Source organism: Filicampus tigris, chromosome 4 (assembly GCF_054856515.1).
Source record: "Filicampus tigris isolate MCC_2025a chromosome 4, RoL_Ftig_1.0, whole genome shotgun sequence".
Taxonomy (NCBI): domain Eukaryota; kingdom Metazoa; phylum Chordata; class Actinopteri; order Syngnathiformes; family Syngnathidae; genus Filicampus; species Filicampus tigris.
Genome location: NC_141220.1, coordinates 27,636,186 through 27,664,149, shown reverse-complemented (window position 1 = coordinate 27,664,149; position 27,964 = coordinate 27,636,186). Strand labels below are relative to the sequence as shown.

Below are 27,964 nucleotides of genomic sequence, written 5' to 3'. Positions count from 1 at the left end.
AACTGTACTGAGGCCGTGATTCGTTCGAGTTCAACTTTGGTCATGAAAACATCTTTGACTTTCTTGCAGGCCGTGCAATCAAAAGCTCCCTCCAAGCCCGTCACAAAAGAGAGCAAGAAAGAAAAAAAAGAAATGTCGCTGCTGGACCTTGACGACTGTGAATTTTCTTTTTATGATTTTTATTTTTTTTAAATTTATAACTGCGTAGTGTTCCCCAGCTACATAAATGGGAATAACCGCATGTGACTTTTTTCCTTTTTTTTTTTTCTCACTCCTCAGTCGAACCGGCGCCTTCGCCTCAAGTCACGCCCGTCAACTCCTTCCTGTCCAGCAGCCTCGTGACCGACCTGGAGGGCTTGTCTTTGTCCGACTCGCTTCTCTCGCCCGCGGTAAGGGCAGGCACGCGTTCATCCTGACTAGCTTGCCGTGTGTTCTCAAGAATATTTAGAACAATAATTCAAGCTGAACCAGTGGTGGGGAATCACCGGTCCCGGATAACTTGTTCTGATTGGGGCCCATTTGGACAAATTCCCTAGTAGCACTTCGTCAAAGTATCGGGAATTCGCCCAAAATGTCTACTTTAAACCAAAATGAGTCCTTGAGGTGTGTCAGCTTTCTTCTCGGGTGGATTTTTTTTTTTTTTTTATCCTCTCGTACAAAATCCTACAGCGTTCCAGCGGCTCACGCGTGTCCGTCCTCTTGCCGACAGGCCATCTCGCCGTCGGGCGCGCTCAAGAGCTACGAACTGCTGCACCGCATCACTGGCGAGGGCCTGTCGGTGGAGTACTGCTTCAGCCGCCAGCCGTTCGGCCCCGACGCCAACATGGTGGCGGTGCAGATGCGCTTCGCCAACAGCGCCGCCGCAGACGCCAAGAACCTGCACATGGAGGACGTCAAGCTGCAGTCCGGAATGAGGGTCAAAGAGTTCCCGGAGATCGGTGAGTCAAGACACAAAGTTGAAGTCGAGGTGGGGAGAGTCGACAAAAAAATTGTACTCAGGTAACAGTAAGTAAGAGTACGATTACTTTAGGAAAATATGACTCAAGGAAATGTTACAAGTAGCCCTCCTTGGACAATAAGGACTCGAATATGGTTTATTAATACCGTACATGTATGTTTGCCCCAACACTGTAATTTAGAAATGTAGTTTGTTTTGTTTATTGTTGTTAAGAGGAAGGGGAAAAAAAGCAATAAAATATGAATAAAAAAAAAAAAGTAGCCCTCCAAATAATTTGTTGAGCAAGAGCAAATATGCAGAGATAAAACAAATAGGTAGTAGCTGGTGAGTCATTTCTGATTGCTTTTTATTTTTTTATTTTTTTTTATTTATTTATTTTTTATAATGAGAGCATGAACAGCAACTAACATATCATCACTGTGTTTTGAAAAACACTTCTGTCCAATTTTGGAAGAATTTTTACATGTTCACGTGAATGCGATGTCTGCAACGCGCAAGCACCGTTCGACGTAAAAATAAGAACGTTGGAAAAAATGGACGCGAGTGTTTTTCACAGGACCGCGCCGATATATTATAAACATGCGCAGCAGGTTACTTCCCAACGCTGCCGTCCACTGACTCTGTTTTCCCGCTGCCTTGCCCGTCCGTCCGCAGAGCTGCTGCCCGCGGGTGAGACGGCCGCCGCCGTGATGGCCATCGACTTCTGCGACTCCACACAAGCGGCAAACTTCCAGCTGTGGTAAGACTAATTGGGGCCTCCAACTCCGGCACTTGTACAATAACAGAGGGAAGAGACCAGCTCAGAGCATCACATTAAGGCCACGAAAAGATGGAGAAGCTGCTGAAAGTGTGGTTAAAAAAAAGATTCAATTCAGTCTAATGGTAGCCTAATAGGATAATGGCCCAAGTCACGTTTGAACACTTTCTAAAAAGAAAAGAAAACAAAAAAAAAGTACGACTGTCTACTTGCTTCGATTGCACCTTTGCAATTTAGAATGACCCGGAAGACCGAGAATCTGAACAGACCGAGAAAAATGCATTTAAGCAAGCATAGTCGTATTTTTTTTTTCGTATTAACATTGTGACTCAAAGTTAAAAATGAGTTTGGTAATTATGCTTTTAGGCTAACAAAATGTAGCAATTAAGATTTTTTTTTTTTCACAGTGTATTTTTTTTACATTACTGTATGTTTGTACAAAGTACAATTCTGTACAGTTTTTTTTTTTTTACTTTAAAGAAAATACCCAAAAAGTTTTGTGTTTTTACTGGGGCTGAAACACATGAATAACATTTGCACTCATTCCAGTGGGCAAATTTGATCTAAGTAACAAGCATGTTGTCTGTTTTTTCTTCTTCTTTTTTTTTTCCCCAGCACTCACAGCAGGAAGTTCTTCGTGTCCATCCAGCCGCCGGTTGGAGAGCTGATGAAACCGGTTTTCATGACCGAGAACGAGTTTAAAAAGGAGCAAGGTGAGTGACATCATTACTGTAAAATGGCCGCCCCCCCCTGAGCTGGCGAAAAACGGGTGCATTTTGCTGCTTAACTCATATTCCACAAATGCAATATTCATCAGGATGATGTGTTTGGACGAGGTGCATAGAACATATTATTGTAAAGAACATTTTTAGGTTGACTTCTACTTTAAAAAAAAAAAAAAAATCTGTGATACCAAGCTTGGGTTCACTTAACACCCTAAGAACTACTTCAGTCTTTGCAATTTGACACCATATTCACATTTCTGGCGATGCTCCACTGTATCAAGGCCACTGTCTCAAGTTTTGAGTCCGTCTTGGTCGGTGGTACTTGTGAGGTGTAATCGGGTGAGCGAAATGTGATGAGCACCTTCTTCGTGATTGTGGCAGAAGGTCCTTTTAGTGTGACGGTAACTCACGTGTTGCTCAACATGCTGCTCCATTCCGTGCTGTTGCCAAAAGAGACGCTCTCGCAGCGTCCAGGTGAGTTGCCTTCCATCTCCTGCACTTGACCCCCCTAAAATGCCCCACCCGAGACCACACACACTCTTCACCGTTTTCTGTTGTGTGCAACTTCAGCCCCTCGTCAGCAGCAAGTTGCCGCGGCTCGTCATCAAATGGACCCAGACTTTAAAAATTTTTTTTTTTTTTTTTTTTAATAATGTCGTTGCTTATTGCTCATCAAATGTTGTACTTTTTTTCCTTTTTTGTTAAATCAGGAATTCATTTCCTAGTTATTTCAAATTGCAAATACCTGTAATTGAGGATAATAATGTGTCTCACTCTCCAGATCATTTGAGAGGGAATTTTGACACGGGAAAATCTTCAATTCATGTTTGGTTATTTGATGTTAGGTCTTAATTTTAGTACAGTTAAAAATATATATTTCCACCAAATTCAAATATTAATTCTAAATACAATGCAATTGAATTATTCATAGATGGGGGGCCAGTAAGATTCCCTCAGAACAAATGACTGTTGTCTAATTAATTGTAGTCAAATGATTAACTTTCCATTAGTAAATGTTCTGCTTTTTGGGGGATGTTTAAATAAAAATTCTACTTAAATTAATATTTTCTTATTTAATCTTATTTCTTAATTTTAGTGGATTCCTTCTTTACTTGGTTATTAAACTTATTAATTTTGTTTTATTTTAATACTAAATTCCATAGAAATTCCAAATAGCGGAATAAAATACCCTGAAAAAGATGTGTAAAAAATTCTCACTTATGGGGGAATTTAAAAATCAGCTGAAATGAACGCTTCTTTTCTGATTTGTAATTGTTTATCAGTATTAGTGGAATTTTAGTTCACTTGTTTTTTAAAAAGGAACTTTAAAAAATATTTGATCATTTAACGTGATTTTGTTTTGTTTTTTGGAATCAAATTTGTTTTTAATTGTACTTGATATTCTACTCAATTGAATCCGAATGTCCAATATTTTTAAAATCATATTTGTATTTTTATGGATAACCTCCTCATTTGAGTTAACACGTGAAAATTGTGTTGAACTGTGGACATGTGACACCGTGTGCGCGCGCGAGCTTGGAGGGTCCAGCAGATGTTGCGTTCAGGGACGCACTTGAAAAGTCGGTTCCTAACAGACCATGTTGGCCTAGCTGACTTCTTCTTCTGATGTGGGGCTGAAGCCAAGCTTTGGGGGGGGTGCTCATCACAGGACTCACACCTGCTGCACCAGGCACCAACTAGAAAGAAATGACGTCAGCCACTTCCTGTGTCCTCGCTCACCCTCCTTTTTTTTTTTTTTTTTTTGTCTGCTCGTTTGATTGGAAAGACCTTTTGGGAATGTTTGTAAACCATCAGAGGCTACTTCCGGCCGCAGAGAAGCATTTCACTACCACTTCATTGACTTGAACTGAAAACGCGGACAAAAACCTGTCGTGCCGTCAGAAGTAGCCCGAAAGATGGTTAGCTCGCACAGGTGCGGCGTCTGGTGTTTGCACGTACGAAGCCAACACGGCGCTGCTGTGCCAAAACAGGTCAGCTGATGGGCATGAACGAGATCACGGAGAAGCTGACGCTGGGCGCAAAGTGCCGCAACGAGCACGCCATCGTCCAGAGGGTGACGGCCGCCGCCAACCTCAGCCGAGTGCCCTGCGGCTCCGACAAGGAGTGCAGGTAAGGCAGAGCAAGACAAAAAAGAAAATAATGTCAATAATCATATTAGCCCTGAAAAAAAAAAATGTGTATGACATTTCTATTTTATGGAAGAGGATTAAGGCCAGTGGGGGGAAAAAAATAGGTTGGCGCGATTCTCACTTTTTAAGTGAGAATTCTGAGAATAACGTCAGAATTCTCACTTAAAAGTCAGCCAATCTTGCTCTGAATCTTAAGTCAGAATTGTTCTTTAAATTCAAAGTTCTTTAAATTCAAAGTTATTTAAATTGTTCTTTAACAATTTAAAGAACAATTTTTCTCAGAATCCTGATTTTTTTTCTTAGAATTCTGACTTTAAAGTCAGAATTGTTCTTTAAAGTCAGAATTGAATTCTGACTTTATTCTCACTTTTCAAAATTCCCAGTTGACTTTAAAGTCATAATTCTGAGTTTATGACTTTAAGTCATAATTCTGAGTTTATGACTTTAAGTCAGAATTCAGAGAATAAAGTCTGAATTTTGAAATAAAAGTGAGAATCTTACCAACCTTATTTTTTTTCCCCCCGACCGGCCCTAATCCTCTTCCGTACTATTTGGTCATCTTCACTCGAAGTGAACTGCCTTTTTTTTTTTTTTTTTTTTTGTGCTTAATAAATAACGCCACGCATTTCCTTCATTCTGCCACCTTCGGCACTTTCACTTCTGTTCGGCTTTGACTTCAGTCGTGTGCTTGGTCTTTCCGCTCCTGCGCTTCCCGTGCACAGGTTCGCCGGCAGGACGGCGAGCGGCGGGAGCCTGGTGCTGGTCACCGTGGCCACCGAGGAGGACGGCGGCGCCCGGCTGACGCTCAACTGCGACAAGATGGTGATCGGCACCATGCTGGTCAAGGACGTCCTGCTGGCTCTCACGCAGTGACGTGCGCGCGCTCCGCCGTCCGTCTCCCAAATGTTTGTGGGATTTCCTTCGCAACGTCTCGTCTTTGTGACAATCGCATCTGCTCACGGGAACATGACAGCAACTCATAGCTACGTTATTTTGCACACCTGCCCGAAAAAAAAAAAATTTCATACCCGTTTTTTTCGGCACCAATTTCCACATTAAACAACATTCGAGGGACATTTTTTTAAATTTGGCTATAAATTTTTTTTAATTTTTTTTTAGCAATACTGTATTAGTAGTTTCTACCAAATTCCAGATTCAAAAATTCAAAAATATTGGAGAAACGTTGTTGTTCAAAACAAACTATATTTGGTTATGTTTATTAATGTTAGGTGGATTTATTTTTTGGAGGTAATTTCAAATAGTTTCCACCAAATTAAAGAGAAACCTTTTGGTTAGTAATTAGTTTTAGCTGCTTTATTTATTTATTTATTTTATATTTCCATCAAATTCCATACTAAAAAATATTGGAGAAATATTTTTTGGAATCAACACAAATTTGGTTATCACATTTGTAATTTTAGTAGAATAAATTGTATTTAAGTCATTCATTTATATCTAATTTAAAACCTGTTTCTACCAAATTACACATCAATTCTAAATATTGATTTTTAAAAATGTATTTTTGATTTTGGCTTCAAAAAGAAACTCTGTCAATTAATATTTGGTTATAAAAAAAATATTTTTTTATGATCTCTACTAAAGCCGCTTGTACTTCCAAATAATTGAGTAAAAGAAATGCATGAACACTTTACAAAACATTTGAACCTTTTTTTCTTTAAAAATTTACTTCAGTCATTTTGGGATGATCAAATATGATGTAATTTTTGTTGATTTCATTTGCATAAGTTAGCCACTAATTGTTCTTTTTGTTGTTGTTGTTGATTTTTACCAAATTCCATAACTACCTGCCTCATAAACGACATGATGGGAACACCATGCCAGTTTCTTGAAAAAATATAAATATATATATTTATTCTGAAATTGTAGATGATGAAATAAAATGGCGCATAGAAGACATTTTCATTTGAATGTGGCATGACTGTTTCAATCCTTCTGTTGCAGTTAAAGCACAACAATACCCGGGATAACCATTTGAAACGTTGCGGTGTATGCTCCACTGCTACTGGATGTACAGTATGTGTGTGTTAAATATATACAGTATGTAGAATACAAGCAGCTCATCTTGTCATTTTTACCTTTTTTTTTTTTTTTTACACTGGACTTGTGTTGTTGTTATTGCATATTTGTTGTTCTCCCTTTGGGCCTTAAAGTGTAATAAAACTGTGAACATGTCACTTTTCCCCCCCACAATTTTGTCTTAAAATGATTTATCATGTAGTTACTACGTACATTCATTATCAATGTCAGTGAAACTAAGCAAAATGTAAAAGCATCCAAATACTGTATTGCTGTAATGAGTAAAAATGCTGCACAATCCCCCAATTTTGTCTTAAAGTTTAATTAATGTTGGTCTTTTTTAAAAAAATAACGAATCGTAAAACATGCATTTCATTCATTCATTTTGATCTACTCGCAGTATTGTTAAAATCTCTAGTATAAATTCCACCATTCTGCCAAATAATAGAGCACAATATCCTGTTATAGGTAAGTGAAAATTACTTTACATTTTTTTTATATTATATATATCAAATTTTGAAAATACAATTAGAATTTCAGTTCTCAAAATTGTGTTTTGAATTTTTGTAGATTATTCCAAATATTGACACGCGGTGGACCCCCACTAGTCCTGGGGGACTTGGACCGTCCCCAACCACGAATGGTGAAAATCTGCAAATAACTGATGCTTACTATAATGGCCATGTAAAAAAAAAAAAAAAGGAAAAAAAATCCCTCTCCTTAAAAGTAAAACATGAATAAGCGGTGGGTTGGGTCACAAAAAACGTGAATCACCAGGGAATCGGAATGTTTACGTCCAATTGTTATTTCTTACTTTCCTGCCTTTCATCGCATTTTACCACTTGTCTTCTGACAAATTATGCTGAATCGTCTCCGAATCAATGCTTTCAAATGAGATGATGTGTGTATTATTACTTTCAATTACAACCGCTGTGTGTGCTGCTTGACTATTGGAATTCTATTTATTAGAGAAATAAATCATTTTAAAAATGCAGGTATCATGTTTTATTTTCCAATGTGCATTGAAAAACTATACACAAAATACATCATTAAAAAAAAAAATCGGAATTAAAAAGCGTTTGACTATTGACATTACTGAGTAATGTAAAAATATACACAGTATCTCACAAAAATGGAGTCCTGTACTCCCTTCTCATTTTTTTTAATGGGGACATTATTAAAGAAATGACACTTTGCTACAACGTAAAGTGTACAGCTTAACTCTCAGTCATCATTTTCCAAACAGCCGGCAACAAAAGTGAGTACACCCCTAAGTGAAAATGCCTGGTCCAAATTGTCAATATTTTGTCTGGCTATCGTCATTTTCTGGCACTTTTGGACATGGAAAATGTCAAGTTGGAAATTTTCACCTCGGGGTGTACACACTTTTGTTGCCAGCTTGTTCAGACAATAAGGGCTGTGTGTTGAGTTATTTTTTTTAAGGGAATAGTAAAAGTACGCCGTTGTTAAGATTAAAAAGGGGTGGAATATGCAAAATCTGTACAGGTTATAGGTCACAGGAGTGGTGTATACGATTTTACAAGGCGAAGGTCAGGCAAGCTCCATCTGTTTGGTGGGCGGGAGGAAGAGCGCCGACACGCCGCCCGTCACCAGCATGAGCGACACCAGCAGGATGGGCACGGCGCAGTCCGAGTCCAGCACGTTGCCGAAGACCACGTTCCCCATGATGGCCGCCACCCGGCCCGCCCCCATGAAGAAGCCCAGCGCCGACGAACTGCACCCAGAAGAACCAACGAGCATCAGGGCAGAGCAAGAGCGGGCAAAGACGCTTGCTTTCACGTTACAAGTCGTCATCCGAGTTAGTTGGCGTTTTGAAGGAAAAGAATCCACTCACTACATTTGAAGACAAATATCTGTACTTTCTTCTCCTTACTTTGTCCAAATAGGCTCGTCAGGTTTTTTTTCAACCTCTGGAGATGTCGGCGTGTTTAAAAAAAACCCAAAACATTTTACTAATGTAAAGTATATTTCGAAGCCTGTACTTTTTGTACTCGTTCAGTGCCAAGGATGCGCTTTCACGTTATTTCTAAATTAAGTACAGGAGTTGAATCAGTACTTCCACTTGAATCAGTCTTTTGACACAAGTATCTGTTCTTCTATTGAACTAAATTCCTCCCTCAATTAGACAATGCATCTTCATTGCTCGCCAGGTGCATCAACCACTTTAAAATAATAATAATAATGCATCATATTTATACAGACAACTAAATGGCTTCCCCAAAGACAACTAAACACCTCCCTCAAATCGACGCCAAGTCTCAATTAGTCACCAGGCGCATTGCTCACTTGAGAAAACTGAATGCCTCCCTCATATAGATGCTCCATCCTAATTGGTTTCTGGGCGTGTCATCCACTCCGCACAACCAAACGCCTCCCTCAAGTGGGCGGCAAACTGAAGTGAGGACGTATCATCCACTTAAGAGAACTTAACACCTCCCTCAAATAGACCCAACGTCCCAATTAGTCGTCGGGCGCAACGTCTACTTTCGACAACGAAAGGCCTTCCTCAAATAGACGCCCGATTGTGGGAAAGAACAACAACAACAAAAAAACGCCTCCCTCAAAGTACCGTAGCTGCGTGGGGTAGAGCTCCGTGCCCACCACGTCCAGAGCGTTCCAGGCGATGACGGAAACGGCGCTGAACATGCAGGACAAGAGCAGACTTTGGCTTTTGGTCTGCACCACGTAGATGAAGAACACGCTCAGGCCGGACACCAGCAGGCTGACGGCTGCCCAGACACACACGGGAACAACGTCACAAAAAAAAAAAAAAAAAATCGGGACAAATGACGTCCGGGCGGCCGACAAATGTGAGGCGTGGCCTTCCTCACAGAGGAGCAGCTTCCCCCCGACGTTGTCCATCACCAGGATGGTGAAGATGTTGCCGGGAAGGTTGGCGGCGGCGATGAAGAAGCCCTCCTTGTACACTGGCGATGAAAAGGCGTGCCAAGTGAAGACCTCTCACGTTTCAAAAACAAAGCTTTACTTAGCATGGGACCGGACTTCGGTGTACTGCGGGGCTTCTCAAAGGAATCTGGACAAGATTCTTTTATTCTCTCCGAAAATGGGACTATATTTTAGGAAAAAAGATCGACCCAAGTTCTCAAAAAATTGCAATTTATTTCTGTTGGATTATACCTTTTTTTCTCCCCAAATAATAATAATTTGATGACGCGTCACAATCATATCAAGGCTTTTTAATTGGCCCGAAGCCAAAGCAGGGACAACTAATTGCTTCATTATGTTTGTTTTATCGGTAGACATAATTTATTGCAAAAAATTTTGCCGACAGCAGCCGGTGTTATATTAGTTTGGGATTTTTCTTTGCCGATAGTTTTTATTTAATAATTTAAAATTCCGTTTACTTTTAATGGGCTTTTACAGCTGCTTTGTGAGTTTTTTTTTTTTTTTTTTTAATCATTCTCAAAATTGCTTCGATTTAGTTGAATAGTCTTAGTATTCATTCTAGCTTTTCTTATACGTGGTGTATTTGTAGCTCATGTATGAAATTTATGAAATGAATTGCCAAATGACAGCTATTTTTAAGAAACAGCTCTCTCGTTTTTATTTTATTTCATGAATGAAAATGTTTTTTTTTCTTTTCCCCGTTTTAGTTACTTTCCTCCAACAATCTTGACCGCGACCGGCGAAGCACGGCTGTACCCGTTGAAGCGCCCGGACAAGCGCGTACGGACGTCACGTGGCAATTACGCACCGACGGTCTTGACTGGGTAGCAGCTGCCGTTGTGCTGTTGCGACGGCGCCGAGGCGTTGGCGCACGGGGAGCTGCCGGCCTCCATGCGGGAAAACAGCTCGGGGAACCACATCCACAGCCCGTAGAAGCTACGCACACAGGTCACGTCGGCGTCACGTCGGCGCCGGGTCGCGCGACGCTTCCAGGACGAGCGCAATTTCGACGGCCGTCTTACCCGAAGGAAATGCAGTAGAAAACGATGAGCAGCACGACGCTTCGGGATTTCAGCTGCCCGTCAAAGATCAGCCGGACGGGCATCAGGGCCTGTTGTGTGGCCGTGACACCGAAACACTTCAAATACGCGCTAACATTTCACCTGAGGTGTCAGCAATGTTTTCGTTGATTGCACTTTGAGTCTCCCGTCTTGCTGACCTTTTTCACAAGAGCGGCAAGTCGTCCACGCGGCTGTCGAGTCTCCGTCTCGTGGGCTCCTTGCGTGACGTTCACGTTCAACGAAAACTCCTTCAAAAGCAAATGGAAGTGTGTCGCCTTTTGACACAATAAAGCGCAGCCTGGTTTTGTGCAAAGGTGCCACGTAATTGGCACACAAAAAAAAAAAAAAACGCCGTAACAGAAGATTTCCACTGTACCAAGGTTATTATACTTCACGGATTGTAGTTTCATTTATTGCACAATACTTGGTGACATTTTTTTTAACTACCCTGCACTTGACAACGTCTATATATTAAAAAAAAAAGTAAAAAACTAAAACAAATACTAAAACTAATATTATCCAAAACAAATTGAAGCATTTTCCGAAAGAGAGAAAAAAAAAAAGAAAATGACCAAACTTGACCAAAATTTAAAACTAACTGAATTTCAAACACAAACAGTTCAAATAAATGAAAATCGAACAAATCTGAAGTGAGCCTTTGGCTCTTTTGCACGGACGGCACCGTCTACTTACTGGGAACGACGCTCCTTTCCCACGCATGTTCAGTCGGAATATTTGGCGGAAGACGTGGATGGCCTCTCGCTCTCGGCCGGCCTGCAAAAAAAAAAAATTAAAAATCACGACAGATTTTTAACCACGTCCTTGCAAGACTGCAGAATCAATTCGATTCATTTTATAATCTACGTACTTAAGTGATATCTTTTTTTATTTTCCTTTCAAGGACAAAATAAAAAAAATAGAGCTTGCATATTCAGTTTGGGCAATATGTACAAGTACTCTTTCTTTCGTCGGTACTATTTCACTTCCAGAAGATTTTACAGGCTCACAAATAAAAATTGATTTTGCTTTTTAAATAAAACAAAGAATTCAAAATCAATTGTCCATACTGCGGTACAGATACATTTGTACAATGCACCAAATGTTGGACGGACACACACTTAGTCATGATTACTCGAGTAATCGATGGAATAATCGATAGGGTAATCGATTCTAAAAAAGCAGATCCATTATTTATTGAAAAAGTGGAGCAAACAAAACACAGTCAATCAGCATCCCGTGTGGCTCTTTTTTTTTTTTTTTTTTTTTTTTTTTTCGCAGATACCTCCATGAGGAACTTGGGGCTCTCGGGCATGAGTAACTTGAAGATGAGCGCCGATGTGACGCTGGGGACGGAGCAGAGCACCACAAACACTCGCCAGCTCTGAAAGTCCAGTCGGCCCACGGAAGCGTGCATCCAGGTTCTGGGGATCACCAACCAGGCCAGGCCTTTTTTGCGCGCACAACTTGGCGTGAGTGTCACCAAAAAAAAAAAAAATCAAATAAATGTTGTAGTTGTTGTGTGGCGTCTTGTCACCTGCAGCCAGAATGTTCCCCGCCATCCAGAAGGTGGCCAGAGCGCTAATCATCATACCTCGCTTCAGTCGGGGCATAAATTCTGAGAAGTAGGAGAAGATGACGGGAATGGACCCGCCAACCCTGGAGAAAGTCAAGTTGGGAGAAAGGAAAAAATACAAATAGTGCCGTCAAGCGATTGCAATTTTTTTTTAACGAATTAATCGCGATTAATCGTGTTTTTCAACGACAATTTTAGACGGAGCTTGGAACTGGTATTTACTTGAGTAAAATCTTGGAATTAATGTGGAATTTTTTTTAAAGTATATCTGGATTCAAAGACTGCTCTAATAGCTTTCTTTGATCCTTGAATATGATTGTTTTCCTGTTAACGATACACCAAAGACATGCAACTAAAATATTATTTTGGATTTCTCCAATGAACTGGCGAGCAACTTTTTTAAAGTAAAACTATGCAAAAATTGCGACAGTTACTTTCCTCTAAGTTTGGCTGCAAAGTGAGCACAGGTCAACTTCCACAGGAAGTAAATAAAACTCAGTTCATTTTTTTTTTAATGCATTATCAAATTTAAATTAATCTCCATAGTTAACTCTTTGACAGCCCTAAAAAAAAAAAACAACAAAAAAAAAAAACGGGGCATTGTTAGGCTCTGACTTGGATGTCATTTGGAATTCCGTCACACTCACGGACATTTTTAGGGCTAATTCACAAGACCGATGCATTTTGACATAAACGGGCTACCAAAATTCGTGAGCTGCATATCGGCCTGTCAAATGTAAGTCAAACAATGAAATCACGCAAACATCTCACGAATCCAACGCGTCGTGACTAAGCAATGCCGTATTTATGTCTCCGGTGCGCTCACCCCACGCCGCTGATGAACCTGAGCAGCAGGAAGAGCCAGAACCACGGCGCCGCGCCGGCCAGGCCTCCGAACAGGCCGTTGACGGACAGGGAGACCACCAACACGCTGCGGCGCCCCCTGCGGTCGGCCAAAAATCCCCACACGTAGCCGCCCACCATCATGCCTGGCGGGGACGACGCGGGCACGTGACTCATCGTTCCGAACGCAACATACTTGACCCGAAGAAGGTCCGACCGAGGAAAACGGAGGCGGTGAGCAGGCCCATGTCGGAGGAGCTGAGCAGGAGGTCGCAGCGGGCGGTGGGCAGCAGGAAGGACACGCAGACGATCTCCACGGCGTCGCTGGCGTTGGCCCAGCCGCAAACCAGCAGCAGCAGCCAGTGGAAACAGCCGAAGCCTGAAAACGGGAAGTGCAACTTTAACAAAAAAAAAAAAAACAATGAAATGAAAATGAAAATAATTTTTCAAAATTGTTTAGCCCCAGTGGATAATGACTGACTCACGGCTCTGAGGTCCAGCGAAAATCCAGAGCCGCTTGGCTGAAGTCTGCACTCCGCTATGTGAAACACTATCGTGCCGACCGAGGAACTATCATCCAGAAACACTCGCAACGGGTGCGACTCCCCTGCTATCACGCCAAAGTCAGCTAACAGCTTTTGCGCTTGATAACCGGCACATACTTGATTGCTCGGTCAAAGTTGTGGACGCGGCGTATTTGTTATTTGTGTTGGCTGACATGGCCGTGCACCACTTCCTGCTTCAACTGTTTTGAATTGTAAAAAAAAGCCTCTTTTTTTTTTTGGCATTTTCAAAGCAATACAAGCCATCAAAATAAGTTATTTGCGTCCCCTTTAACTGCGCTATTGATACAACTGATACATGTAGTTGAGAGGCCAGTTTCTTGACATAAAAGAAAACCGTGTTTGTATTGTTTCTATTTGACTCTGACGTCACCTGTGATGTAGTCTTTCCAAGATGGCGTCCCATTTTTAATTACCTGCTGCCTCGACTGCCTCCTCGTATGTCAATCTGGTGAGCGCCTCCTCGTCGGCATCGCGCGGCACCAGTAACGTTCTCCTCTCGAACAAGGTTTCACCTGAAAGGAAGAGGTGACGAAAGAAAGAGAGAAAGAGAGAAAGAGAGAGAAAAAGAAAGAAAGAGAGAGAGAGAGAGAAAGAAAGAAAGAACCGACTGGTTTTACGTTTTTACAGAGGTATATTGTTTATATTAAACAGGAGTATTTTATTCATTCGTGTATATTTTCTAATAGTCTTATGTTTGACTTTTATTGATGAACTGCACTTTGTTTCAACTGTGGTTCTTTTTAAAGAGATTAAAGTCATGCATTTTTGAGAGAAAAAAAATGTTGGATATTTTTTTAGATTACTTTTATAAGAATAGGATAAAGTAGTATTTTTTCCCCCCCAAAAAATGAAGTCGCAATATCACGACAATTAGGTTTTTCCAGACAAAAAAAAGTTCCACGTTTTCTAGATTAAAATCGCAACATTACGAGATTATTGTCCTTGTGAAGTGAAGGAAGGAGTCTGGTGAGCCGGTTGCTGCATGTGAATGAATGACAATGTTAACATTTCGCATCCTGACGGAGCGGTTTGGTCTTAAATTTCATAACCACACTGGCTCACGACGCGTCGGACATATCCCTGCGGCAAATCAGCAGTCACTCCAAATTCCTGATACTAATAATTACCAAAACGGCGGGCCGAGAAAATAATCATTAACATATTTTGGAATATCAAATAAAACGCTGGAGGATTTTACCTGAGCGTTGCCATTTATGTACACAGTAAAATGATGTGATGTAACGTGTATTTAAATAGTTATTCCTTGCTGATCTGCTGTGAGTAAAATAATAAAACGAACGTCCATGGAAATCATTTGTTTAGGTTACAGAACGTGGATAACTTTTAGTTTGTCATGTGTTGGGTATCTTCACCACCCATAAAGAGAATGGAAACATTGAAATGGTACAAAATCTAAAAAGCTCTATAGCTACATGGAGGAGAGGCTCGACGTTTTTTTTTTGTTTGTTTTTTACCTTCATCGGAATCCGACTCGTCAGTCAACCGACGTTTTGCCGTGAGAAGTGGTTCTCGATCTTCGGTAGAACTGACACCAGGCATCCCCAAACTCGGTAAATTTAGGCGGTCAGACAAGCTGCTCCACACCGCTTCATTTGGCCCGAGTCTGTTTTTTTTTTTTTTTTCGTCCAACCCACAGCGCTTGGTCCCGTGACTGGGTCGCTCGTGTATTAGCTTGCTGTCGAGTTGGCGAGATTAGCGGGCTCGTGAGCAATCCCACTACTACACGCCTTGATGCAATATGATTGGCGGTCGGACACGCGCCGTCGCAATATGATTGGCTGCTACATCCAGTTAAGGCGTTCTGTCTTTCCTGCCTAAAACATAAACCAATGGCATTGTAGCGGGGTGTGTCCTGCCTAGAACCCAGGGGGGGGTTCATCATAACTAGGAAGTCAGGCTGTTCTGGGGGCTATCGTGCTAGCTCGCTAAGCTAACCAGGAAGTGTAAAGTGACAGCGGCGGTTTATTGGCGTCGCGCCCCCATTTCCCCTCCTCCTCCGCCCTCACTCCACTACCGACTTCCCTGTCACTTTGGAGCACTTCCAGCGTCCCCCAGGCGTCACTTTCCACAGCCGTGTTGCGTGTGCTCGCATGGGCAGCGGAGGAGTAAACATTATCCGCCGAAAAAGCACACACGGTCCCGGTCAACTGTCGTGTCTCTTCTAACCGCGCGCTTGCGTGAAGTTTGTAAATTAGCGAATTGAAGATGGCGACCAGCTCGGAGCGAAGTCCTCCTCCGTTCCCCGACGCTGGAGATGCCGCAGGCCGAGGCAGCGATGAAGACGACGGAGACGACCTCTTCATGAGTGTGGTACGGTCCCAACTTTCTCCACAGGCCGCTTCTTTCCCTCCCCATACCGGGCTAACTCTCCCCGACGGTTAGCCATAGCAGTGCGCGAGTGAAAAAAAAACCCCAAAAACAGACGTCACTTTTTCGTCGTTGTTGTCTTTGCAAAAGTTTTCACTCGCATCCACACGGTTGCCCAAAAGTGACAAATGTTGCTTTACGTTACTCGATGTTTACTTTCACGTAAACTGCAACGTGATTATTTTTTCCATCACCAAAACTAATTTAATTGCCTGTGATCTTTGCGCTGCGAGTAGACGTTCAAACTACAACCACTTTGTGCCTGATTGATTTTCGTTTATTTCGAAAGTGGCTGATAATTTTTGGAGTTGTTGTTCTTATAATTCCACTGCATGAGCGGTGGTCCTAATAATTGGCAGTGATTGAAATTTGAATGGTGATGAAAAAGTGGCCCATGCAGCAGGCAGGGCAACCTCCTGTCATGTGAGCGGGTGGCGGTCACGTGGTTGGAACCCGGATGTTTTCGCCTCAGTCAAAGTTCAAAAGGGAAAAAGAGCAATTTGGGAAAAGGCAAACTCAGCAACTTTACGCAGAACACACAGCAAATGTGCCAGCTTGCTTTTTTTTTTTTTTTTTTTTTTAACTACGAGATCCCTTGATATGTCCTGGACATCATTTGAAAGTGATTACAACTTTAACAATCACTTAAATGTTTCATTAAAATCCCATAAAGAAGTGATTAGAGCAGACTTAATGAATTGGAAGCAGCAGCACTCAAGAAAGTAGAAGAAAGGAACCTTGATATTATGGAAATGAAGATGGTGAGATGGTTGTCATAGTAACTGCAGATGAAAGTTCAGGTCACTCTAAAATGAGGCTGACCAAGAAGCAGATGGAAAGACGGTATTTCATCTTATCGAAAAGAGAAAGAAGCGGATGAAAAGAACACCGTTAACAGGAACATTTGGAAAAGGCTCATACGAAAATGGTGAGCCCAATAGAGAAAAGCTTTGATGGAAAAGAGGAGGGCCCATATAGGGCTGAGGTTGGCACTGTTACAAGGAGTAGAGGTGGAGAAGGTGCAGGACTTCAAATACTTGGGATGATTTGTTCAAAAGTAATGACAAGTGGAAGCGGGATGAAGACAAAAGTACAGGCAGGGCGGGGCGAGTGGAGGAATGTGTCACGAGAGATCTGTGACAGAAGAGCAAAGGAAAAGTTTATGAAACGCTAGTGAGGCCAATCCAATTTATTTATGAAGCGTACTCAAGTTCTGCACATCATTAAGTAGTAACAATACGGCATAAATTACATGAAACACAAGTAGGACATAAAACAATGCTTAAAAAACGGCAGTCGAACCACAAAATCAAATCACAACCTGCCAACTGTCCGAGATTTAAACTCAAAAGCAGGGTTGGAGCTGCTCCATTTTTGAAGCGGGGTTGGGCTCTTCTTCCCCTGAGTGTATTCTTGCTCTTGAGACAACAAGAAGTGATGTGTCAGCCGACCCCTGAGACCTTTCTGGTTGTCAAAGGGCACAAAGGTCAGTCCATTCGGAGCGTTTTTGGCAAACAATATTTTCGACGGAATTCTGCAATCTATTTAGAGCCAAGTAAGGGAGAAATGTGTTTCTGTTAGAAGTGGAGCAGCAGCGATCTGGACCAATTGCAAACGAGATTAAAAAAAACACCAAAAAAAACCCTACAACTTATTTGACATTTTTTTTCAGAAATGCACTACTGTCCAGCCGCTGCACATGCTGAGCACATGAAGCTGTCTCTTCTTTGCTTCCAGAGCAACTCCTCACTTAGCGAAACGCCGTCGGTCAGCCAGCCCAGTGACGATTTGGCGACTCCTCCCAGTGACACCGCGGCAGACCCAACGGGTGACCACATCAGCAGCGGCTCGGGATCCAAAACGCCCAGCGACGCTTTGATGTCGCCTCCCGGCGACGCCGCGAGCGACCCCATCAGCAGCGGCTCGGAATCCAAAACGCCCAGCGAGCCCTCCGACGACTTTGACGACCTGGCGGGCAACTGGATGACTCCGGCCGCCTCTGTTGATTCCAGAGGTGAAAAGAGAGCCGGCGACGACCCTCTCAACGATGATTTTGTTGACATACTGGGAAGCGAAACTGAACCGCAGCCGCAGGAAGTAGCGGTAGGGGATGCGGGAGAAAGTCGGTTAGATGAGCTCGCCGACGCAAAACAGGAAGTCAAAGAAACCGCACCGCTTTTTGATATCAGTTCATCCGCAGATCTCGCACCACGTCCGACTAGCAAAATAGTTGACCCCCTGGCGGATCTCTTCGACGATCCCCTACCAGCTGCGGCCCAGAAGCAAAGCTCCGCCGCCGCGGACCTGTTCGAAGACGAAGGCAGCGACTTGTTCGCTGACCCGCGACAGATCAAAGGCGCCAAGCCGCCTCAGAGGAGCCTCTTCGGCGAGCCCGACGAGGATCTGTTCGGCGAGCCGCTGGGCGCCACGGAGAAGCCCGCCGCCGCTCGGCTGCAGGACGAGCCTCTGGCGGACAAGTCGGCGAGCCGTGGCGGCGGCAAAGCGGCAGGAGGGCCCCCGCTCGAGCGGAACCGCACCGACATCTTCGCGGAGGAAGCCGTCGCCCCCGGCAACTCCACTCAAAGGACAAACGGCGTCCATGTGGAAGAAAGCACTGATATATTTGCAGGTGGGTCCTCCAGTTTCCTTGCGACAAAGCGATTGGTTTCCTGAAAGGCGGCAGACCTTTCCCAGCCGCTCTTGTTGTCACGCGATGCAAATTGGCCGACGAGCTTGTTCGGCCTTGTTCGTCACGTAGCAGGGCAGCCCTTGGAGACGTTTTTGTTAGCCTTTTGGGAGGCGCAGGGGGAGATGTTGCTGCCCCCCTGCCGGCTAGCGCACGTCGCCCGTTGCCAGAAACGGTGGAATCGCCAGCAAAATAAAACGCTGCACCGCAGAGATGGCTGTATTTATGGCACTCGCTCCCCCGCTGTCACGTGCTTGATCATTTCATAGGCCAGGTGTGACCAGACAATGGGGAAATCACACGGCGGCTCAAAACTCATCAGTATAAATCAGAAAATAAACTCTGTCGCATTATAAGCCTCACGATTCAAAAAAGTAACGACTCGCAGTCCGGAATATACAGTACATGCTTTTTTTACTTTGTTGTTGTCAAGTTCAACTTTACAACAGCAACTCTGTTTGTAAAGGTAAACAAACACTGCAGGGAATTCTGCCTAAGACTGCAATTGGCAGCGGGCCTCAAAAAAGTCCACTTGGTAGGGGGCGGGGGCGCAAGAGGGCCACACACGTTGACGCCTTTGCATCGCCTCTTCGCGCAGAAGCCACAGTGGAGCTCTCTCTGGACAGTCCGCAGAGCGAAAGGAAGAAGGCCGCCTCCGCTGACGCCTCCGCCGCCGGCGTCAAACCTCCCACGTCGGCTCCCCCCACCTCGAGCGCCGCCAGCGCGGCCAAGCCGCCGCCGCCGCCGGCTGCGGTGGAGGAAGTAAGTGACCCGGCCAGCTGTTCACGCAGGTCACCATGGCTGTGCTTGCGATAGCGTCGATCCAGTTCAACACTTCACAGCCGTGTGAATTTATTAGCATAGCAAAAAAAAAAAACCCAGAAAAAACGTGTGACGTTCCGCCGTCTCCTCATCACATATTGCAGCTGGAAGAAGAAGAAGAGGAGGAAGAGTCGGAGCTGGAAGACAAATTTGACATCACCGTGTCTATTACCGACCCAGAAAAAATAGGTGAGATTTCTTCCAGTGGCCGTAAGAAGCCAGCATGACCCCGCGAAATCCAATTCCGACGTCTTGTGAATGTTGCCGTTTCGATCGGTGTCCAGGGGATGGAATGACCGCCTACATGGCCTACAAAGTGTCCACGCAGGTAAAGGCAGTTTTGCTCGAGTGGCACACTTTTTCTTGTTGCCGTGCAATTGAAGGGTTAAAGAAAAAAAAAAAAAAAACAACAACAACGTTCTTTCAGACCACGCTGTCCATGTTCCGCAACAAGACGTTCACGGTGCGCCGACGCTTCAGCGACTTCCTGGGCCTGTACGAGAAGCTCTCCGAGAAGCACGGGCCGAACGGCTTCATCGTGCCCCCGCCGCCGGAGAAGAGCATCCTGGGGATGACCAAGGTGAAGGTGGGGAAGGAGGACTCGTCGTCCGCCGACTTTGTCGAGAGAAGAAGAGGCGCCCTGGAGAGGTGAGGCGTGTAGCAACCGCCCAAACCTTGACCCCAAGACCTTCCTCTTCACAGATTTCAAGACATTTGCCGTGTTTCAAGTTAAATTAGTCAAATTAGTTTTGTGAGCGAAAATGTTAGTTTTATTTAATTTTTTTTTTCTTTCCAAAAATGCTTCATTTTACTTTCGTTTTAAGGTCACGGTAAGTATGGTGTTAAAAAAAAAACAACTCAATAAATGATATTTATTTGGGGAAATAACAAGTAGGTGAACAACCCGGTTGCTTTTCATCTGTCAGCTGACGCTCAACGCTAAATTAGATGCCATAGATAGTTCATCATTTACATGTATAGGCAAGCAAGAGAGAAATTCAATTTGTGAACTCGAGTAACCTCGCTAAATAAGAGCGCCGCACTTACTGATGCTTTTACAGTCGGTGTTTATTGAATGGGACCGGCTGCCAAATACGCAAAAAGAGTTTTTGTAAAGTGTGCGAGAGTCGGGTGAAAACAGGAAGTAGAAACCTCCCTTCACCAACACAATTATTATTTTTTTTTCTAAAAAAGGGAAAAATGTACATGAATCAACATTTCTTACTAAAAGTAAATACACCCGCTCATTTTAATTGTTGATGTTTAGTTAACATGAAGTTTGAATGCACATTTTTTTGGGGGGGGGGGGGGGGGGGGATTTTCCCGCCATCCTTGACGCCTCCCCTCCTGGTTTGAACAGGTACCTTCAGCGGGTGGTCACTCACCCTTCGCTCCTGCAAGACCCCGACGTGCGAGAGTTCCTGGAGAGAGACGAAGTAAGAACAACTTTTGGCTCTTCTGCCTCATTTGAACTCCCCACCCCCAAAAGCGACTTTTTTTGCGAGTGCGGTGCCAAGAGGCTTCCCTCCCAACTGGTCGCCTGCGCGTTTGTGTGTGTGTGTGTGTGTGTGTGTGTGTGTGTGTTCAGTTGCCCCGAGCTGTGAGCACGCAGGCTCTGAGCGGCGCCGGCTTCCTGAAAATGATCAACAAGGCGACGGACGCCGTCAGCAAGATGACCATCAAGATGAACGAGTCGGACGTGGTGAGTTGCGACGCCGCGTACTCGCGCGTCTTCGCCCGGCCCGCGCGCAATCAGTGCCCACCGATACTACGGTACATGTCGTCATCGCACTTTGCATACTACATACCTAACCCCCTTTTTTTTATTTATTTATTTATTTTATATTTTTTAAAACTCATTCACTGCCGGGTATTTTCAGACCCTCTTTTCCCCTAATGATTGAAAAAAATTAAAAAATGTAAATATATTCTAGGACTTCACAGCTGGACTCTGAAAAGACAAATAAATTCGTCAATGGCAGTGAATGAGTCAACGCTAAAAAAAATGTTTATTCGCCGACGTTATTCCAATTCTGTCCACCAGTCAGCGGACAGCGACGCGTTGGCTCCACCTCACCATTATGTTTTTATGCCGCAGTGGTTTGAGGAGAAGCTGCAGGAGGTGGAGTCTGCAGACCAGCAGTTCAGGAAGCTCCACGCGCTGGTGGAGTCGCTGGTCCTCCACAGGAAAGGTAACGGACGCCGCGTCCCGCCCGGCCAAAAGGCTTCTGACGGACCTTTTCCTAACGTTTGGAAACAGTCGGCGCCAGGGTGGCGGAAAAGACGTCGGCCGCCGCTAACCGGGTTTGCTAGTCGTGCCGTCTGAGATTGCGCCGGTTTTTGCCACCGGGAAGCAAGGTTATTGTATAGTTCACCAAAACTGACAACATAACCAAAGCTGAAATTGAAGCAAAACATTTTGGTGGATGAAATCAAATCAAAGTGAAAATGCTTTTTAAAAAAAATACTAAATGACAAAATGGCCGCCCCCTGAGATGGCAAAAAATGGATTTTGCTGCTGTACTCATATTACACCAACGCAATATTTTTCAGAATGCTGCGTTTAGGCTATTGGAGTCACTTAGAACATATTATTGAAAAAAAATGTTTGGGTTGGCTTCCACTTTAAATTTGACCAATAAAAAGCTTGCGCAATATGGATTATTATATTACACATTTTGTTTTTGTTACTATATTATTATTCTGAAAACCTGATGTGATAGAGAAAAAACGTGGGCAGAATCAGCGCGAAAAAAAACCTAGAAACGTTTAATTGCATCTCTGATTTTAAAGAAATAAAACTAAAAAAAAATGGAGAATTCAAGAATTGGATTTGAGAATTTTTTTTTTTTCCCCACCATATCAATCAACAAACACCTTATATATTTAAAAACCAAAAACTCAACAACTTAAATACACACTAAAACTAATAAAAGCCAAACAAAGCATTTAAAAAAACAAAACAAACGAATAACACATTTGCTATAAGAACTGTCAAAATAGAAACTATGAAAAGTCCCAACTCTAACCCCAAAACCGTCTCTAACCCCCCCCACATCTGCCATCGCCAGAGCTTTCCATGAACACTGCGAGCTTCGCCAAGAGCGCCGCCATGCTCGGCAGCGCCGAGGACAACACGGCGCTGTCCCGGGCCCTCTCGCAGTTGGCCGAGGTGGAGGACAAGATGGAGCAGCTGCACCAGCAGCAGGCGGCCAACGACGCCTTCGGCTTCGCCGAGCTCATCGCCGATTTCATCCGACTGCTCGGTGCCGTCAGGGTACGTCGGGCCGGCACAAACTCCGCAAAGGACACCTTTCACTAGAATTGCAAAGATACCAATGATAGGGCTGCAAATCATAGAATACAACTATGAAACTATTTGGACAAAAAAAAAAAAAAAAGACTCATAACTGTAATTATTGCGTCATTTTAATCAAGGAAACTTGTAGGGAGTGCATACAATATAATACAACTTTGCTTAATGCCACAGGATTTGTTTACAAACTTCCGTATGGACTCTTTAAAACGTGTAACCATTTTATAAATTCAACCATAAAACCTTTTTTTTTTTTTTTTAAATTCTGTGACTTTTGTCAAGACCACTCTTACAACTCAGTATGTGCGCATGGCCTCCAGGTGCCTGCATGCCCTCCCTACAACTTGCAACCGTTTTCTATATGAAACGTCTTTTTTTTTTTTGTTGTTTTTTATTTTTTTGTTGTTTTTTTTTTTTTTTTTTTAACCCCTGTGACTTTTGCCAAGACCACTCTTACCACTCAATATGCGCGCATGGCCTCCAGGTGCCCGCGTGCACTCCCCCGCGCGTAGACTGAAGCTGTTCCAACGTGCAGGGCTCGTTCGACCACCGCATGAAGGCGTGGCAGCGCTGGCAGGACGCGCAGAGCGTGCTGCAGAAGAAGCGCGAGGCCGAGGCCAAACTCCAGTGGGCCAACAAGCCCGACAAGCTGCAGCTGGCCAAAGAGGAGATCGCAGAGGTACGACCACGCGCTGTTCCCCACTTGAAAGTGAAAAGGCGAGCGAGCCGCGCCGCTTGAACGCGCGCCTCTCTTGTGGTCGCCAGTGGGAGGCCAAAGTGACGCAGTTCGAGCGAGACTTTGACAGGGTGTCGGCCACCGTGCGCAAGGAAGTGCTGCGATTTGAGGTGCTCGCGTTTTGACTCCCGTCACACCGGCCAAGTGAAGCGACACGTTACACGTTCTTCATCCGCAGTCAACTTGACCCCGCCCACCCCCACCCCTTTTTCTCTTCTCCAAACAGAAAGAAAAAGCCAGGAACTTCAAAAGACAGATCGTCAAATATCTGGAGAGTCTGCTCAAGTCTCAGCAGCAGGTGAGTTGATGGGGTGGTCAAACGTGGCAATTGAAAATGAGGCTCATCTTGCGCGGGTGGGCAATTCCGCTCCTCTCAAGGAAAACAGTTGAATCCTTTGAAGCGAACTCACAAATGACTGTATGCTCTCCTTATGTATATTTTTGTCATTGTTAAATAGCATTTTTTTTTGTTGTTGTTGTCTTTTCCTCCTGTGAATGACGTCATAACAACTCATAATGTCGCTGGATATAGCATCCACGTATCTACCTGTATGCCCTCCCTACGACGTGGCCATGATTCGTACTCGTTTTGGTTTTGCCTTGTCAAGTCCAGTTGGTGTAATCTGTGTGTGTGTGTGTCTGTCCAGCTGATCAAGTACTGGGAGGCCTTCTTACCCGAAGCGAAAGCCATCGCCTGAGTGGGGGCGCTACTCTCCTTTTGTCTTTTTCTTCTTTTTTTTTTTCGTTTTTTTCCTTACTTTCGGCTCACACTTGACCTCCTGCCTTTAAAACCAACAAAGAACGTGTGCACGCCGTGGTAAAAGAGAGTTTACAATCAAACCCGCTTCTTGCTTTCCAATCAATCTCTTAGCTCTTTTGAACCGTACATTTTCTCATCATGTAACCTTATTTTCATATAGAACACCGGTTTCCGAGGCGTTTGTTGTTTACGGCGCATCCGGAAGAAAGTAGCCCTCGGGCTAAACGACTCAAAAAGGGATAAAGCCAAAATGATGTTTGGATTTAAAAAGAAAAAAAAAAAAAAAAAAAAAATCGTTTGGTTAAACGTGTTAATGCTGAGATGGGGGGGGGAAGGGGCATTAGATCGCGCGCGCGGATGTGAAAAGTCGCATCGTACGTTTGACGTCACTTACGTATCAAAAGAAATCAATCAAAATGATTTCACATATCTGTGCCTTCAAAAAGGAGCGGGCGGGCGCCACGACACGCTTTAGGCCAACGTTACCCGTGACGAAATTTGCTTTGGGTCGCGCATTTCTTTGCTTCTCATCTACTGTACGAAGGAGTATTTAGATGACACAAAAATCGGATTCAAAGTCTTGCAAAATGTACGATCGATGCACGAAGATTACCCGTTGGTCACGCAAACAAACCCGACCAGCGAAGAAATGGAAATGACAAACGATCGTAAAGTTTACGTCCATCATGTATTTTTATTTTTGTTTGCTTTGCTAGCAGCTAATCTTACCCACAAACAAAGCAAAGAAAATGCACACACTTTCTCTGCATTTCTTCTATTATTACGATTGGACTAAAACCCCCCCCAAAATTTGCTACTAACTGGTTCATGATGAAACAAACCCCCAAAAGTCACAATTTAACTTCCAAAAAATGGAATTGACCATTTAATTAATTTATTGTAAAATAAAAAATAAAAAAATCCCATAAATTTCACCCGCTTTGCTAAGCGGCAATCCTGAAAACCTTACAAATAAACGATTGCACACGATTTTTATGCATTGTTCTATTGTTCACGTTAGACGAAAACCAATGAAAAAAAGTGTAGGAGTCTCGAAGGATTGTTACAAACGTTCCTGGTTGATGATCCAACCAAAGTAATTGCTTCATCCACAAAACATTGAAAGTGCAACTTGACTTCGCATGAAATTTGCAAAATCTTACAAACGAACCGTGACAATTCATGGAATTTCGATCATTTGCATTACGCAGAAACAAAGGAAATTCGATCCATCGTTGAGAGTTGCAAAGAATTCTTATGAAAATTACTGGTTGCTGGGGCAAATTTTTACCCACAAAACTTGACTCGTTGACGGTAAAATTTGCATGAAGGGGGTCTGGGAATTTTACATGCTTGCTAATGGCGAACGTTTCGGACAAAGTTAGTTGCAAAGAATTTTTCTGGCCATTACTGGTTGACGACGCAACAAAAGTAACATTTTTTCACTCGTCATTACAATTTGACTCATTGATCGTAAAGTTTGCGTCGTTTTTCCCCACCCTGTGAATTCCACCTGCTTTGCTAGCAAGCAAAAACGCCGGGAAAAAAGTCCACTTTTTTTTTTTCATGCTTTATACACTAAAACATAAGCGTTGCAAAAGATTGTTATGAACATTACTGGTTACGACGAAATGAACGCTACGAAAGTCACAAGTTAACTCGCACCAAAAAATAGAAATTGCATAATTGAAAAAAAAAAAAAGGATCATAATGTGTTATTTGTTTTTAGTTCTTAGTTTTGAATTTACCATACTGTCCTAGCAGCAAACGTTACAAACGAACAAGTTTTTTGAATTACTGTTTTTTTTTTAATTTTTTTTTACCGTACAAAGTGGAAAAAAAACATTCAAAGTTACTGATTCACAACAAAGCCAATAAAATTTCACTTAGTAAAATATAATTTTTGTTGTTGTGAAGTTCCCATTACTTGCTAGTTGCAAATATTACGAACAAAGAACATTTTTCTTTTTTTGTTTTTTTTTTGTTTTTGTGTGTGTGCATATTTTCCTTTGTTCTTCCCTTTCGTCAGATGCAATCAAAAATCTGATTCGTCTTACCAAAATTTGCAACAAAAAGTAATTGTTACAAATGTTAGTGGTTGATTACGTTAAAAAAAATTTTATAAACCCTTATTATTATTAGATATATTATGATATATATATATATATTATGATATATATATATTATGATATTTATATATATATATATATATTATGATATATATATATTATGATATATATATATATATTATGATATATATATATATATATATTATGATATATATATATATATATATTATGATATATATATATATATATTATGATATATATATATATATATATATATTGCACCCGCAAAAAATGGAAATTAGAAATTAACTCATATATTATACATTTAGAAATAAAAACAAAAAAAACTTGTAAAAGTACTTATCGTAAAACATATTGTATAAGTTTTCTTGTCAAATGCTGTCTTTATTTCTTTATTTTATATACCTTGGTCTGTTGATTTCTTTTTTCCCCTCTTGTTGACTTTATTGTCAGAATATGACATTATGATGATGCTCATACCTGCCCTTTTTATTTTTGTAAGGCTCATTGTGGCCCAAATATTCCTCCGTACTTTTGGACAGTAGAACAAACATGACTTTAGGTCCAACGTCAAACAAGCATTTTTTTTTTTTTTGGTCCATTTAAAACCACTGTCAGTGGTTTGACATACTATTAATTAAAGGGAAACATGCTGTACAATCAAATGTATGTTACAGCTAATATCCAACAGCCTGACACTAAATATATATAAAGAAACGTATCGATAGTCACATATATATATTTATATATATATTTTTTTTTTTCCCTCAATGTTATTTTCTAAGTCTCATCTATGGTCAAATTAAGTCGGGCGCTAAGTCATGAAGTCAAATGAAGAAAGTGTTTCACAGCTTTAATTTTCACATTTGACGAGCTGGCAAATGCTACGCGCTTCTTTAAAGAGCATTCACGTTAGTTTAAATCATACCAATTTTTCACAGAGGCCGGCGCTGAATGAAATGTGATATTGTATCACTGTACCAAGAAAAAAAAAAAGTCACCAATGTGCACCTGTGTCATGAAATTTACTTGGAGAAGAAATTAAATAAAAGCTGCACTGTTTACACTTGGATATTTCATTAACGTGGCTCCTGTGTTGTTTTTTTCTTTCTTTCTTGCTGTTAGGTAGGTAATTGTTAGTTATTACTTCATTGTTGGCATACCCGAAGTCACTGACATGATTATTGTTATTAATATTTCACCCAAAAAAATCTCAATATTTGAAAAAGATTAAAGCCAGCCTGCGTCGAAATGTTAGGAAGTGTGATAATAGTGAGGGCATGCAATTTCTTAGAAAGGAAAATAAAAATGGACCAAAAGTTTCAAGAAGTCACACGTGTACATTTTTTTTCAAAATGTAAAAAAAAAAAAGTTGTGATTTCAAAATAAGTTTGAATGTTACAAGGCATCTGACTATTTTTGAGTGAAAATGTCCCTTTTTTTTTGTAACACAAATTAAAATGTTACAAAATGTATATTTTTTTTAAAAGAACTTTTTAAAACATTTCTAATTGCCTTATTTGGAACGTTGACATCACTAAAATCATGGCTTGCAACCCAAAGAGGCA

At 42.3% G+C, this 27,964-nt stretch overlaps 3 protein-coding genes across 16 annotated transcripts in view; 2 read left to right on the top strand and 1 right to left on the bottom strand.

Moving 5' to 3' along the window:
* The window catches only part of ap3b2 (adaptor related protein complex 3 subunit beta 2), a 34,978-nt gene extending 27,357 nt beyond the window's left edge, over nt 1-7,621 (top strand). For 10 of the 13 annotated variants that reach the window (XM_086028053.1, XM_086028057.1, XM_086028056.1 and 7 more), the window contains 7 exons: nt 70-157; nt 280-389; nt 710-938; nt 1,613-1,697; nt 2,331-2,428; nt 4,432-4,570; nt 5,271-7,621. In XM_086028053.1, coding sequence (XP_085884179.1) covers nt 70-157; nt 280-389; nt 710-938; nt 1,613-1,697; nt 2,331-2,428; nt 4,432-4,570; nt 5,271-5,463 — 942 coding nt within the window. In that variant the 3' untranslated portion in view covers nt 5,464-7,621. The remainder of the gene's footprint in view (nt 1-69; nt 158-279; nt 390-709; nt 939-1,612; nt 1,698-2,330; nt 2,429-4,431; nt 4,571-5,270) is intronic. The other 3 variants (XM_086028058.1, XM_086028059.1, XM_086028049.1) reach the window with 1 other exon arrangement.
* Nucleotides 7,618-15,955, bottom strand: sv2 (synaptic vesicle glycoprotein 2). Of its 2 annotated transcripts, XM_086028068.1 has the most exons (13): nt 15,074-15,951; nt 14,012-14,110; nt 13,250-13,411; nt 13,016-13,178; nt 12,151-12,272; nt 11,899-12,062; nt 11,310-11,390; nt 10,775-10,864; nt 10,578-10,666; nt 10,364-10,491; nt 9,480-9,575; nt 9,218-9,377; nt 7,618-8,362 (listed from the first exon to the last, which is right to left on the bottom strand). In XM_086028068.1, the coding sequence occupies exons 1-13, from the start codon at nt 15,156-15,158 to the stop codon at nt 8,179-8,181; spliced, it is 1,623 nt and encodes a 540-aa protein (XP_085884194.1). In that variant the 5' UTR covers nt 15,159-15,951; the 3' UTR covers nt 7,618-8,178. The 2 variants fall into 2 exon arrangements, with proteins under 2 accessions (XP_085884194.1, XP_085884193.1); XM_086028067.1 differs by having other exon boundaries at nt 9,218-9,575; nt 15,074-15,955.
* Nucleotides 15,469-27,479, top strand: snx1a (sorting nexin 1a). Its single transcript, XM_086028064.1, has 14 exons — nt 15,469-15,929; nt 17,724-18,615; nt 19,271-19,434; nt 19,599-19,683; nt 19,779-19,822; nt 19,922-20,142; nt 20,855-20,930; nt 21,083-21,196; nt 21,593-21,686; nt 22,566-22,771; nt 23,346-23,489; nt 23,576-23,656; nt 23,773-23,844; nt 24,194-27,479. Exons 1-14 carry the CDS (start codon nt 15,825-15,827, stop codon nt 24,242-24,244), a joined length of 2,349 nt encoding a protein of 782 aa, XP_085884190.1. The 5' UTR covers nt 15,469-15,824; the 3' UTR covers nt 24,245-27,479.
* The last annotated feature ends 485 nt before the right edge of the window (nt 27,480-27,964 follow it).